Below are 14,804 nucleotides of genomic sequence, written 5' to 3' on the forward strand. Positions count from 1 at the left end.
TCTGGAGGGCCGAAGTTTGGGGATGCCTGGTCTAATATGAGACCTTTGGGCAAGGTGCCCTCCCTGAACACTAACCTTCTGTCCCCCACCCCAAAAAGAGCTCGCCAAGGGGCAGTATGTACAAATGGGAATGGGTGGGAGGATTGGGTGGGGAGGAGTACACTTTCATCTGCCCAGTATTCTGAATGCTACTGAAAAGAAAGGCCTCTGGACCCCAATGTTGAGGCAGGGATCAGAGACACTGTAAATGTTCTCTTCTCAGGGCCTGGCCGCCTCCTCCTCCTCCTCCTTCGCAATGCCAGCAGATGTGGGGTTTATTCCCTAGTACTGTAACTGTTTTTAGGATTGTAGCCCAGATCATGTTATGCTGCTCTTTTTTGTTGTTTAAAAACTATACATGCTAGTGAAATGTTTTTGTTTTTGGAAACTAAACATGTATTTGGACAACTCATAAAGCTACAATAACCCTCTTTATTTTAGTAAGTGTACTGCTATTCAGGTTGAATTCCTTTCTGTTAGTTACAGGTTGTGGCCTATTTCTACAAAAAGCAGGGGAGAGTTCCAGTGGGTGGAAGTTTTGAGCTCTAACTACCATTAAAGCAGCTACTGTTGTTAGTGAGATACAGTCAGATTACAGTCGTACCTTGGTTTACGACCCGCTCGGGTTGCAAACACTTCGGGTTACAAACTCCGCAAACCCGGAAGTGTTTTCGGCGTGCGCGCCACGCGCATGCGCAGAAGCGGGGGCGCATGCTTTGCGCATGCGCAGAAGCGCGCGCTCGGTTTGCGACCTTTTCGGGTTACAAACCGCAATCCAGAACGGATCGTGTTCGTAACCCGAGGTACTACTGTATATCAACACTTCCAAGCACAGCAGAAGATTTACTATATATGTTCTCTCTTAAAAGACTGAGTTATAAAAATATTTTGTATACTGAAGAACAAATGTAATTCAAAACAGCCAAGAGAGATCAAATTTTTCTTACAGAAACAGCAAGCTGAAGATAGGAAATAATTTCCCCTAGACAAGAAATGAGAGTTTCACCAAAATGCTGAAAGCTATTCTCTCAGGAAATAACACATTTTGAAATAAACATTGAAGGATGCAGTTCTTCCTTTACATCTACACAGCAGATCTAAATGCTTTGCCTCCTATTCCCAGGCTATATGAAGCTTATGCTTAAACCAAGTAAGATTTAGTTTCTCTGAAAGGATGAAGATATTTTTAAAGCCCCCCTTTAGCTGATTTTTATTCACACTTGTCAGAATGAAATTCCATAAACTGTGTTTGGTAATGCATTCAAGAGAAACAGAAGCACAAAAAGGGATGAATGCTGAAGTCCCTAAAAATGTACTGGTAAGTGATTTCCCTCTTCTTCATATGAATTTACCCAATATAATATAAATACTTGATATTACTTGACTAGTTTATGGTGGAGTCAAAATTGTTAGGGTACTTAACGCACACTTTCAAAAATCTGCAACTGGCACATGCAAGAAAGGCCTAAAAATAAGTGATTTGTATGATGCTTCCTTTTTAAAAGATTTTTTATTTATGATTTTCATTTATAACAAATAAACATTTCAACAAAAATAATCCTTACATATCAAGTTTCAACTTCCCTCCCTCTCTTTCTGTAGTTCCTTAAATTTACTCTCCCCTCTCCACCGCATATCCCAATTTGTATGCTGCTTCCTTGCTAAGGTGGAAGCACAAAGTGTATCTCCGAATTGTTAAGCTACCTCTGTACTAGTTAGAAAAATGCAGGTTTATACATATAGGTATCAAACATTCCTATGTGAATTCATTTAAGTGTAAGCACCACAGTTGAATACAGTGGAACTTATTTCTCAGTGAATATGCATAGATTGCACTGAGTCTAGGAGTTGAATACAGTGGAACTTACTTCTCAGTGAATATGCATAGATTGCACTGAGTCTAGGAGTTGAATACAGTGGAACTTACTTCTCAGTGAATATGCATAGATTGCACTGACAGAGTCTAGGAGGGTGGGGAGCAAGGCCCAATTTTTTTTTTCTCTCTCTCTCTCTCTCTCACACCCACACACCCACACACCCACACACACACCCAGTCCTTGCTCTACCTTCCCAAAGCTGGCTAAGCCTGTTTTGGGATGGAGGCACAAGGGTCTGGCAGGGTCTCAACAGACCTCCTACCTCCTTCCCAAAGCTGAGAAATTGCAAACTAGGCTTTGAGAAGGAGCTGTGAGGACTCTAGGACCCTGTCTGGGCCCTTGTGCCTCCTCCCAGTGCTTCACTTACCTGGTTTTTGTCTAGGACACCTTAATACATGGAAATGTGAAAATGGCACTCTTCAACATCTAATGGTCAACATCTGTGGTATCAACTGTATTTCATAGTAAACTGGTTACTTGTTATGGTGAATTCTTAACTCCAAGAAAGCAACATTAATATCACAGATTATGTTTTAAATGGAAACATTTTCCCCTTCCTTACCTTCACCCTTTTGTCATTTTGTTCTAACTCTGGGTTGTTGCGAGTTAAACTCATTGCTCCAAAGTGCCCTTTTTGAAGTCACACATTATTTACTTTGGTGGGCGAGATCAAGTAACAAGAGACATTGGAAAAAACCATGCATGCTGTTCTATGGAGAGCAGTGAAACTTGTGCAGTGCACACTTCTAAATTTGCCCTGCTGAATTTAGTGGGGCTTACTTCTAAGTTGATGTGCATGAGACCTCAGCCACTGATTGACAGGCAGACCTAGGGTGATTTCTGCGGCACACAAGGTTTTGCATGTCTGTTTCCTCAGAAGTAGGCATTGCTGAGAGCTCGCTTGGGTTTTACTCCCCAGGGAATGTCGACAGGATGGCAGCCTGATGTCGCCTGGAACAGATGGGAGGGAAGGAAATGTTTAAAACTGACGTGGGTGCAAGTTTTGCTCGGGAAGCAAGCCCACTTGACTTCGGCGGCACTTGCCTCCGAGTAAATATGCCCGAGGTCGAGTTGCTTTGCTGAGGCTCTCGCGCCCCGCGACCCGAATGCGAAGCGAAGCCCTGCAGGCTGAGTGTGCCTGGGAAGAGCGTTAGGTCCCGCTGGACTTAACTCTGAGCAAATGGATTTAGGATTAAACTGCGCGCGGAACCTGAACCAGGACGATCGCCCGGGGGGCCTGGAAAACGCTACTGAATCCGGGGTGGAGTGGGGGGCTCACTTCGGAGCAAAGAAACACGCAGAGGTCCTTACATAACACTCCGTATCCAGGCTCCCCCCGAAGCGGTGCCTATTCCTATTCCCATGAGCCCTTGTCTCAAAAACCGAATACATTTCCTTGTCTCTATCATACTCGCCCTCCAGCCGGCCTCCTCCGTCCTCTTTCACCTGCTTTCCTCACTCCCACAGACCCCCGTATACTTTCCGGAGACGAAGTTCCCCTTTGACTCTCTCGGCCCGATTCATGAATCACAGTCGGGGGAGGAGGAAAAAAAACACCCCCCTCCAGCGCCGGAAGTCCCTCTCCGCCCTCTTATTGGCCTATATCCTTATCAGTCAGGAACTGGAGGACCAACAAACTGCCCCCTCCTCCCCGCCCCCAGAATTCTTAAAGTTGGGCGGGGTGGGGGGGAGCCTTACCAAGTTGTCAGCTTAGGCTTTTCTTTCCTCCGTCTGACTCCCTTCCCCCCCCCACATCAACAGTCGCGCGCTCACCTTTGATTGGGTAATGTCAAGGGAATTGAACCTTAGCACCGTTAGAGAGAGAGAGAGACAGAGGCGCCCCCCCTTCAATACGCAGGCGCGGTGCCTCCGGCTGCACGAGCTTTTTGCCCACTCGCTCGCCTCTTCCCGAGGAGGGCTCGGCTGCGGGCGGGTCCTAGCGCCGCTCTGCCCGGCCCCTCTAGCGCCGCCCCCGCACGCCCCTCACCGGGGCAGAGCGATGAGCGAGGGCAGCGGGGCTGCTGCTGAGACGGAGGCGGCGACGACGACGACAACGGGCCCGCCGTGGCGGATTAGCCCCCCATGTTTCCCCGCGGAGCCCCAACGACGGCACAGACTGTGGTGGGGAGCGGCGTCCCGTCCTCTTTGTTGGCTGTGCTGCTGCAGTCCTCGCCCCTGAGGCTCCGGGCGGGGGACGAGGCTTCGAGGAAGGGAGAGTGCCGTGTGGCGGCGGCGGCCGCCGCTTCTGCTGCTGCTGCTGCTGCTGCTGCTGCTGAGAGAGACAGAAAGCGCCCGACGAGCAACCGGAACCAGGAAAACTGCTGGGATTTAATACGGCGGGCTGCGCCGAGGGATGGCGTGTGCCTGAAGGAGGACGGGAGGCTCCGGGAAGAGAGGGAACAAAGTGTGGGGGCCAGAGAGACTCGTCAGGGGCTGCTTCTTGGGGGTCCTTTTTCTTAACCTCCGACCCCTCCGACATTCCCCGTGAGGGGGGACTTTGCTGCTGCTTGAAACTGACCTTTGAGTGAGTTGGGATCTACAAAAAACTAGCAACGTTTTCCTTTGGATTTTCCTTTTTTTCACCGCTTTCCCCCCTTAAAAAAAAATCACACTTTTAAGAATACATATCTACAAATATCGTTCCAGTTGCTAACTTGTAGGTATATTGAATGTATCTAGGAATGTAGCTAGCATAAGAAGATTTAAATTTTATTTATTTATTTTAAATTCCCCCACCCCACCCAGGTGTTTGGGAACTTGCCACTTGAAAACAACCACCACCAGTGCCTTGGATAGGTATTGTGTGTTGTGTGGCCCTTGCAAACCATGTGTGGACAATTAACCATTTATGTGTGAGAGCATGTAGGAGGGAGACAAAGCATGAACTTGAAAAATGGAGGAGAGTGTTTATCACTGTTCACCAGTGACTTTAAATTTTGACGGTATTAAGGAAGTTGATGGGTAAAATCAGTGGTGTATTGTTGTTTTTGTAAGATTATTAAGGCGGTATATTTCCATAAGTTGTGCTAAGGTACCGTCAATGAGACTGTATGACGTGAGCTATCAAATATCATTTCCTTCTGACTAAAAGTTACCATGGGTGGATGATGGGAGGGAGGCTTATAATCAAAAGTTAACCTGGTCTTTTACTATACTGTGTGTTTGCCCTTTGGTGATTAGCTGAAGGTGGGGTGTGTGTGTCAGTTTGGGTGAGGAAATTTCATGACATTATACAGTACATTACTCTTCTTTTTCTTACAACATTAAGATCCCAGATGGCCAATTCCCTCAACGGCCGGAACCCAGGTGGCCGAGGAGGAAACCCCCGCAAAGGGCGTATTCTGGGCTTCATTGATGCTATTCAGGATGCAGTTGGCCCCCCTAAGCAAGCAGCTGCTGATCGCAGGACTGTAGAAAAAACTTGGAAATTAATGGATAAAGTGGTGAGTCTGTCAGTTGAGTCCTTGTACCAGAAAATAGTAAAGAGTATTTATATGTGTACATGTATGGTCAGGTTAGTTTGTGTCCTTGTTTGGAAAGAGTGAGTGTTTTCACATTCATGGCAGATCCCCATTTAACCTTGGCTTATGTTTTCTCAATACAGAAGAGGGAAAAATACATTTGTTTTAAATGTACCTTTTGATAAGCACAGTCCTTTAAATAGTAGAGATTTGTAGGTTGTGAATAAGCAGCTTGTTTCCTGTGAACCAAATGTTCTTTGGTTCCCCACTGGAGCATGTTGTTACAATATCTTCTTGAAAATGAAACTTCAGTGAAGGTAATCAAGTTGTGAAGCACTCTTACGTTAATCATATGCATGCAGTTCAATCTGCAGTTTAGGGGAATATAAAAAACCCTGCTTTCTCTCATAGGAATGAACAAAACTTAACTGCCTTGGCTTTCAATTTTAATGGTTCCTTAAAATGTATTATGTGATTTCTTGAATTGTTATTGGAGAGTTATTTACCATGGAGGCATGGTGTATGACTCAAAAAATATCTGTTAACCTGTATCTGAACGGGAATCACTTATTTTGTTAAATATTGCTGTAGAATAGTTAGCACGTATTAGGAATTGTAACTTCTACTAAGGTGTATGCAACATCCCTTTTCTCACTGCAAGAAAATATGGTTCATTACTAAGGCAACAGGACAGATATTTAATTAAGTGTGCAGCATTGGCTATGAGGATGATTGATGGCTTCCTTTTAATCCTTCACAATTGAACAAGCAACATCAGTTGGCATTGCATTCTTAAAACAAAACAAAAAAATACTATTTACTCATAGCTTTATGGCTGGTATTTCACCTACAATGAATATATGAAATTTCTATAAAGGTAAAGAATATTATTGCCTATAACTAGGTGGAATTCTTACAACTTTGAAGTGAATGTTTATTGAGAGCAATAGAACTTTCATTTGTCAAGCAGTAAATGTCTCCATGAAGACACTTAAATAGTCACAACTGATTCTTGGGCCCTTTACAATTATTTTCAAGCCTTAACTTTGAATTCAAGACTAATGTATTGCATATAAGTCACATATTTGATTTGTGGTCTTGAAGTCTAGAAATAACCTTCTTTGGAACTTAAGTTCTGATTGTATGTGTGGCCAGCCTAGAGATTTCAGAACAACTTTAAATATTACTACTACTGCTAAGACTATGGCAGTAATTCAGGCTAAAGTGTGTGCCTGTAATACCTTATCTACCTATCTGATTAGGGTAAGTTACTTTAGTCTCAGTTTAGATATCCTATAGTTTATGCCATGCAAGTTGATCCTCAACCCTCTTTTCGTTCTGGAATTACATTTTTGTGCCTGCTTGATAAGGCACAAAATCCATAACGTGATGTCAGAGGGCCTGGTATGGCTACTCTAGAGTAACGACTCCAGCATGGTCTTTTAAGGTTTTTATTAAGTGCTGATTATTTACAGTGTTCAGAGCAGTAAAAATGCATCCTTAAGGTGAGGTGTCTGAACTCCCGAATGGCGATTGGCGCGTTTTCTTCCAGCACCACAGCTTTGGCAGACCCAACCTCTTCCCCCTACGTTTGCGTCGCAATTCGGGAGTTGGGGGAATTGGCCTCCCCCCTGTGCGTCCTACTTCCTGTCCCACCTGCGGCCTGGGCTCCACAACCTTGCCTGAGCCTCGGACACCACTTCCTGACTCTCCGCTGGAGGCAGAGCTCTCCTTACTCTCTCCCGCGCTTGGGGATGGGCTGGAACTTAAGATGGGAGGGACTTCCCTGTATCCCTCGTCCCTCACATCCATCCCCCTCCCAGGCTCCTCTCCCCCCCTTCCTAGTGGCTCTCCGCTTGCTGGGGACGAGTGAAACCCCAAGAAGTCTGTGGCATCCGAGCCTGTGGGTGTAAAAATTTCCCCCCAATCCTGCGATCTTTCTCCTTCCCCCTGAGAAGACGGGAATCCCAAGAAGTCAGTGGCGTCAGAGCTGGTGGGAGTAAAAATGTTCTGCCAGTCCTCTCCTGCCTCTGACGTCGTTGACCTCGGTGAAACCCACACCTCTTCTTCCGTGTCCTCAAATTCCGCTTCCCATCTCCATGGAGAGCTGCTGCCTGCTATCCCTTCCTCCTGCCCCTCCCCCTCTCCCTCCCTTTCCATGTGCCAGGGCTTGGGCCTGTGGGGGAACAGGGCGTGGAACTCTTCCACTAAAAATTCCTCAGGTACTTCTGTGGCCGGTATCCACTCATTGTGGGACGGCGGAGTGTCCTCCCATGCTATCAGGTACTCCAGTCCTCTCACCCCTCTCCTTGAGTCTAAAATCTCAGTTGCCTCATTGAGCTGTCGGGCGTCTCCCGTCTCCCCCCCTCCCTCTGGAGGCTGATCGCTGTCCCTGAACCTGGTACTTTCCCTGTACGGCGACAGCAGCGATCTATGAAACACTGGGTGCACTCTCATGTCCTCCGGCAGTGCTAGCCTGAAGGCTACCGGGTTGACCTGTTGCGTGACCGTGAAGGGGCCCAGCCTCCTGGGTGCTAACTTCTTGCATCGCCCCCTGGTGGGAAGACCTTCCGAGGATAACCAAACCTTGTCCCCCACCCTGATGACCTCTCCCGGTCGCCTGTGGCGATCTGCCCCCTTCTTGTACGCTTCCTTGGCCCTCTCCAAGTGTTCTCTGAGCTGCTGGTGCACCGTCTCCAGGTCCTCTGCCCAATCCTCTGCCTGTGGGCCCTCTTCCTCCTCCTCCCCCTCCCTCTCCGGGAAAGATCTGAGGTCGCGCCCGTAGTTGGCCTTAAAGGGCGACACCCCTGTGGAGACGTGCACCGCATTGTTGTAGGCAAATTCTGCCAGTGGCAGGCGATCCACCCAGTCCGTTTGCCTCTGGCTGACGTAACATCTCGGGTACTGCTGCAGAATGGCGTTGACCCGCTCCGCCTGTCCATTGGTTTGCGGGTGCCTAGCCGTCGACAAGCTGACCTCCACCTGCAGGAGGTTCATGAGCCGCCTCCAGAACCTGGAAACAAATTGGCGGCCACGATCCGAAATAACCCTTAAAGGCAATCCATGCAGTCTGAATACGTGGTCAACAAACAGTTTGGCCGTCTCTTCTGCCGAGACCGCCCTGGCACACGGTATAAAATGGCACATTTTGGACATGAGGTCCACCACCACCAACACTGCGGTCTTGCCCCTGGACGACGGCAGGTCTGTGATGAAGTCCATGGACACTACTTCCCACGGCCTGTGCGGTGTGGCTAAGGGCTCCAGCAAACCAGCTGGTGGCGCTCTGACCACCTTTGCTCGCTGGCAGGTGTCACATCCCCTTACATAATCCCGAACATCCTCCCGCACCCCTGGCCACCAGAAGTGTCTCATGACTAGGTGAGTGGTTTTGTCCCTTCCAAAATGACCCGCCGTTGGGTTGTCGTGCATCTGCTTGAGGGCCTTACCTCTCAGCTGTTTGGTTGGCAGGTACAGGGCTCCCTTGTAAAAAAGCAAACCCCTCCTTTCCTCAAAGTCTTTGGCCTGCTCCCCCCCCCTCTCAGTTCTCTGAAGATGCGGGTGGCAAATTCATCAGCTGCTGTCAGTGCTGTGAGTTCTGCCTCGCTCACCACTGTTGCTCCGCAGGACCATGCTGATGGGGGGAAAATATGCCTGGGTGCCGGTGGCAACTCCTCCTCCATGTACTCTGGCTTGCGGGAGAGGGCATCCGCCCTGACATTCTGCTCTCCCGGGATGTAGTGGATGGAGAAGTTGAAGTTCGAGAAGAACTCTGCCCACCGTATCTGCCGCTGGTTGAGCACCCTGGCAGTTCTCCAGAACTCCAGGTTCTTGTGGTCTGTGCCCACCTGGATGGGGTGCTTGGCGCCCACCAGGAAGTGTCGCCAGTGCTGGAACGCAGCGTGGATCGCGAGAAGTTCCCTGTCAAACACTGTGTAGTTGCGTTCCGGCTGGGTCAGCTTCCTGGAGAAGAAGGCACAGGGTCTCCACTCTCTGTTGGCGTCCAGTTGCAACAGAATCGCTCCCAGAGCCTTGTCCGAAGCATCTGTCTCCAGGCGTAGGGGCGCATCCTGCACCACGTGGAACAGGTGCTGGTCTGAAGCGAATACCCTCTTGAGGCTTTCGAACGCTGCTTGCGCCTCTGGTGTCCACCGGAACTTCTGCTTGCCTCTCAGGCAGTCGGTGATAGGAGCCGTGACGCGAGAGAAGTTCTTGATGAACTTCCTGTAGAAGTTCGCGAAGCCTAGTAGGCGTTGGGCATCTTTGCGCGTCCTGGGGCTGTGCCAGTCCAGGATGGCCTGCACCTTGTCCTTGTCCATCGCCAGCCCCTTGTCTGACAGCTTGTAGCCTAGGAAGTCCACTTCTTTGGTGTGAAACTTGCACTTCTCCAGCTTCACATACAGGTGGTTGTCCTTCAGGCGCTGCAACACCTCCCTGACATCCTTCACATGCTGCACTGGGTCATTGGAGTAGATAAGGATGTCATCCAGAAAGACCAAGCAGTTCTTGAAGAGGAGGGACCCCAGGACGTGGTGCATGAAGGCCTGGAAGCATGCTGAGCCCCCTTGCAACCCGAAGGGCATCACCAGATATTCAAAAGAGCCCAGAGGCGTGAACATCGTGGTTTTCCATTCATCACCCTCCCGGATCCTAATCAAGTTGTACGCCCCTCTTAGGTCGAGCTTGGTGAAGATCTTGCCCCTGCGTGCCGCTGTCAGGAGATCATCCACTCTGGGCATGGGGAAAGCCATTGGCTCTGTCACCGAATTCAGCCGTCTAAAATCCACCACCAGACGGCGCTGTTGCGTGTCTTTCTTGTCCACCCAGAAGACCGGGCTGCCCCCTGCTGCCTTGCTTTCTCTGATGAACCCCCGCTTGAGGTTCTTGTCGATGAAAGCGCGCAGATCCTCCAGTTCCTGATCTGACATGGCGTACAGCTTGGCTGGGGGTATAGTTGCCCCTGGCACCAGGTTGATCTGGCAGTCAAAAGGCCTGTGTGGGGGTAGGTGGTCGGACTCCGCTTCACTGAAGACCTCCTGCAGGTCCCAGTACGGCTTGGGTATTGCCTCACCCCCCTTGACGTGCATGGTGGCCACCGTGGCTATCGGAGGCCCCTCCCCTGGTTGGTGCTGCATGCAATGTTCCAGACAAAAGTCCGATCCAAAAGTGATGCATCTCTGGTGCCAACTTATGGAGGGGTCGTGGCGCGTCAGCCAGCTCATGCCCAAGACGATGGGGGGGTCTGAGATGGTTGTGACGTTGAAAGCCAGTGTCTCTGAGTGCCTTCCCACCGTCATTCTCATGGGGGGGGGGTTTGATGCGTGATGGCCCCTCCCAGCAGCTCTCTGCCGTCAATGGTGGCCACGTGCAGGGGAAAATCCAGCTGCAGAAGTTGGATCTGGTGCTCTTCCGCAAAGTTTCTCGAGAAGAAGTTGGCTGAGGCACCACTGTCAATTAAGGCGAGGACTGTCAGGGGATAGCCATTTGGGAGCGTGAGCGTGACTTCTAGAACCACTCCTGCTCTGGGAGGGGTGGGCTGGCTGTGCTCCTCTCTGTGCGGGTGGGCGGGCGGGGGCTGTTGTCTGCTGACTGTGCCTGGCCGCTCCCCCTTGTCTCCTGCAGCCAGGCTGTCTCGTTTCCCTGCTGTGGTGCTGCGTCAGCTGGGGAAGGTACAACCGTTCCCGCCTTTCCTTGCCACTCTCTGCGATGAGGGCAGTCTCTGACGCGATGCCTGGGGGAGTTGCAGAGAAAGCAATTCCCGCCTCTTCCCTCCTTGCGTCTTGGCGCCGCCGGGGTTTGAAAAGCCCGCGCGCGCGCTCCTCCGATCTCCATCGGTTCCGGCTCTGGGCTTGGCCTGGGCGGGTGTGGGGGCGGGCCCTGGGGTGGGGTTTGGTGATGTGGTCTGTCCTGGGAGCGTGGGAACCAAGGTTTTGCTGCGCGCGTCGCTTGTTTGTCATTCCATCTGGATTCCTGTCTCACCCCCACCGCTAGCGCCGCTTTGCTTAACTCATCCATAGTTCGCGGTTTGGGACCTCTTGCCAGCTCATCCTTAACGTCTGCGTGCAAACCCATGTAGAAGGCTGATTTCACTGGCTCACTTTGCAGATCCCACCCCAGTTTGTGCACCAGCATGGTGAATCTCGCCCAGTAGTCCCTAACTGTCGATTTTCCTTGTGTTAAGTTATGAAGCTCCTCTTTAGTGGCCTCCATTTCACTGTCACTAGCGTACATTATTTTTAAAGCTTCTAGAAATAATTTTGCGTTCTTCATGCAAGGATTTTTTTGCGCGATGAGCGGTCTTACCCATTCTCGGGCGGCCCCCGTCAAATGCTCTATGATAAAGGAGACTCTGTGCGCGTCATCTGGGAATTCTGCTGCATGCAATTCCAGCGCATAATTTATTTCTGTCTCGAATCCTAGGTACTCCCTAGGGTCGCCGCTAAACTTGGTGACTAGGCTCTGTCCCCTTCTCACTTGGACTAGCTGCGGCTGGGGCACCCCCCCCACCTCTAGCGGCTTTCTCCTCTTCCAACTTCTTCTGTAGGTCCAAAACCATCACCCTTAGCTGTTTCTCAGTCTCCTCTTTTGTCCTCACCTGGTCCACCAGCTTGTTCAGCTCCTCCTGCGCCCCTCGCGCTTCCTCCTGAGCGGCATGCAATTGCTGCTGTGCGTGCGCTGTGAGGTTCTGCAGCTCCTGCTTCGCTGCTTCGGCCTCCAGCCTCCAATGCTCAGCCTCTTGAGCGCTCATCGCTGCACTCCAAAGTAGCCAAAAAAAAGATTCGGGAGTTGCTGTCAGAGGGCCTGGTATGGCTACTCTAGAGTAACGACTCCAGCATGGTCTTTTAAGGTTTTTATTAAGTGCTGATTATTTACAGTGTTCAGAGCAGTAAAAATGCATCCTTAAGGTGAGGTGTCTGAACTCCCGAATGGCGATTGGCGCGTTTTCTTCCAGCACCACAGCTTTGGCAGACCCAACCTCTTCCCCCTACGTTTGCGTCGCAATTCGGGAGTTGGGGGAATTGGCCTCCCCCCTGTGCGTCCTACTTCCTGTCCCACCTGCGGCCTGGGCTCCACAACCTTGCCTGAGCCTCGGACACCACTTCCTGACTCTCCGCTGGAGGCAGAGCTCTCCTTACTCTCTCCCGCGCTTGGGGATGGGCTGGAACTTAAGATGGGAGGGACTTCCCTGTATCCCTCGTCCCTCACACGTGAGAACTGAGAAAACTGCATTTCTTAAGCTGCAGTGCTCTGGACATTACTTGAGACTAACATCTAATACCAGTTCATGTCTACCTTATAACAGTTCATACTATTTGTCAATTTAGTCAGGTCCTGTCCGCAGTAGCTTCTTAGGCTTTTTTCAGGTGGAGTCTTTCACTTCATTTGCTATAAAATCCTTCTAACTAGAAATGTCAGGGATCATATCTGAAATATTCTACATAACAAACATGTGCTCTACCATTGACCTGTGGCCATGCTTTCCAGTGTACTGTAGCTCCTGTTGGATTCAGTAGAACTTGAGTAAAAAATAGAGTTGGGCTGCTCAATCCATAACACAAAGCAGACATCTCTACAGATGCTGTGGATCTTTGTTTTGTGACATACATTGAGGCCATGATAATAGAGACATTCCTTATTGTGCTGTTTGAGTTCCAGAAATGTCTTTATCCCATGGGTCAGGTTTTTTTTTTTTAATGTATTCAGTTTAATGATAGATATCTTTTTTTGCATTTAACATGTTTCTATTAAATTAAGGTTTTATTTTTAACATTTCCTTTTTTTTACATTCATGTTTCTTCCCCAAAGCCTTCCTGAAGGAAAATGAGGATTGTTTTAGTTGCCCTTTGTGAACCTAGGTTCATTTATCCCTTATGCCAGTGTTTCCCAACCTTGTGCCTCCAGCTGTTTTCGGACTACAATTCCCATCATTCCTGACCACTGGTCTTGCTAGCTAGGGTTGATGGGAGTTGTAGTCCAAAAACAGCTGGAGACACAAGGTTGGGAAACACTGCCTTATGCATTGTATCTATATCTAGCACTGTCACTTCCTCACAGCTTTATCTTGCCAATCTTGCTAACCATATTTATCTGATTTCAATGGGACTGATGTCCAAGTAAGGTTATTTTTAGGTTTATGACTTTAAATAGCAAGCCGCCTTGGCATACTACCTCTATCCTATTTATATAGTAAACTGTTAAAGGTAAAGGGACCCCTGACCATTAGGTCCAGTCACAGACGACTCTGGGGTTGCGGGGCTCATCTCGCTTTATTGGCCAAGGGAGCCGGCGTACAGCTTCCGGGTCAAGTGGCCAGCATGACTAAGCTGCTTCTGGTGAACCAGAGCAGCGCACGGAAATGCCGTTTACCTTCCCGCTGGAGCGGTACCTATTTATCTACTTGCACTTTGACGTGCTTTCGAACTGTTAGGTTGGCAGGAGCAGGGACTGAGCAACGGGAGCTCACCCCGGCGCGGGGATTCAAACCACTGACCTCCTGATCAGCAAGCCCTAGGCTCAGTGGTTTAACCCACAGCGCCACCCGAACAAATGTATGATGGAAAGAATTACAGTTGTCTGGGATATATGTACAGTTAGTGGTGAAGTAGACTGATTAATATACTGAATTGCACTTGCATATTTGGTTATAGTAACATCATACTTAAGGTGTTTTTCTGAAGCAGCAATTGTTGCCCCATCCTAAGCACTGATTTGCTGACATTTCAAAAGTAGTATGAATGACCAGTATTAACATAGTATCAGTTCATTGAATGGCTAAATACTGTAGTTCATTACATGGCCTTATCCATATAGCTGTAAGTGAGCCCAGATTTAGTTACAGCACTTGTGTCTGTGTGCTGTAGCTGTAATCTAGGAGAACAGGAAGTTGCCTTGTGGGTATAGACTTTAGCAGGTGTGTTCTGAATGGCAAAAAGATACTGTTATTCAGGTCTAAAATTAATGTACTCTTAAATTGTCTATGTAATGTTTAATTTGGACATAATTTCTATAATGCCTTATAACTGGCATTCAGTACTATAACACTTGGAATGTAAAAGTATTAGCAGTATTCATCAGATGTAGGGATGTAACCTGAGATTTCTTCTCTAAGTGGTATTAGGTCTAAATCTCAGAAAGCTTTCTAATGTTGTTTTCTTGTTTCAGTTACTATGCAAACTGAAAGATCTCATCGTTTACATCATTATTGCTTGATTTTTAAAAGCCTTGCTACAAAGGCTTGTATCCCTTTAATTTATGGAAGTTCATGAAAGAAAAGTTTCCTCATCCCTCTGTCTTTTCCAGAGGACTCCCCTGCCAACAGTCACAAGGGAATTGTCACAAATTGACTTCTTTAAGTCAATTATTTTAGGGCCCAAGCCAATGTTTTTGCCCACGAGAGTATAGGGTCTGTTTGATAGAAGGCTTTAGG

At 48.8% G+C, this 14,804-nt stretch overlaps 1 protein-coding gene and 1 long non-coding RNA gene across 3 annotated transcripts in view; one reads left to right on the forward strand and one right to left on the reverse strand.

Moving 5' to 3' along the window:
• Positions 1-1,530: 1,530 nt before the first annotated feature.
• Positions 1,531-3,829, reverse strand: LOC148685993 (uncharacterized). The gene is made up of 2 exons (XR_015949657.1): positions 3,690-3,829; positions 1,531-2,867 (listed from the first exon to the last, which is right to left on the reverse strand). It is a non-coding gene; the product is annotated as an uncharacterized LOC148685993 (long non-coding RNA).
• A 381-nt stretch (positions 3,830-4,210) lies between these two features.
• The window catches only part of CBLB (Cbl proto-oncogene B), a 64,664-nt gene continuing 54,070 nt past the window's right edge, over positions 4,211-14,804 (forward strand). Inside the window, exons 1-2 of one of the 2 annotated variants that reach the window (XM_035114303.3) lie at positions 4,211-4,572; positions 5,185-5,359. In XM_035114303.3, coding sequence (XP_034970194.1) covers positions 5,192-5,359 — 168 coding nt within the window. In that variant the 5' untranslated portion in view covers positions 4,211-4,572; positions 5,185-5,191. The remainder of the gene's footprint in view (positions 4,573-5,184; positions 5,360-14,804) is intronic. The other variant, XM_035114304.3, reaches the window with a different exon arrangement.

Source organism: Zootoca vivipara, chromosome 4 (genome assembly GCF_965207765.1).
Source record: "Zootoca vivipara chromosome 4, rZooViv2.hap1.1, whole genome shotgun sequence".
NCBI classification, from domain to species: Eukaryota; Metazoa; Chordata; class Lepidosauria; order Squamata; family Lacertidae; genus Zootoca; species Zootoca vivipara.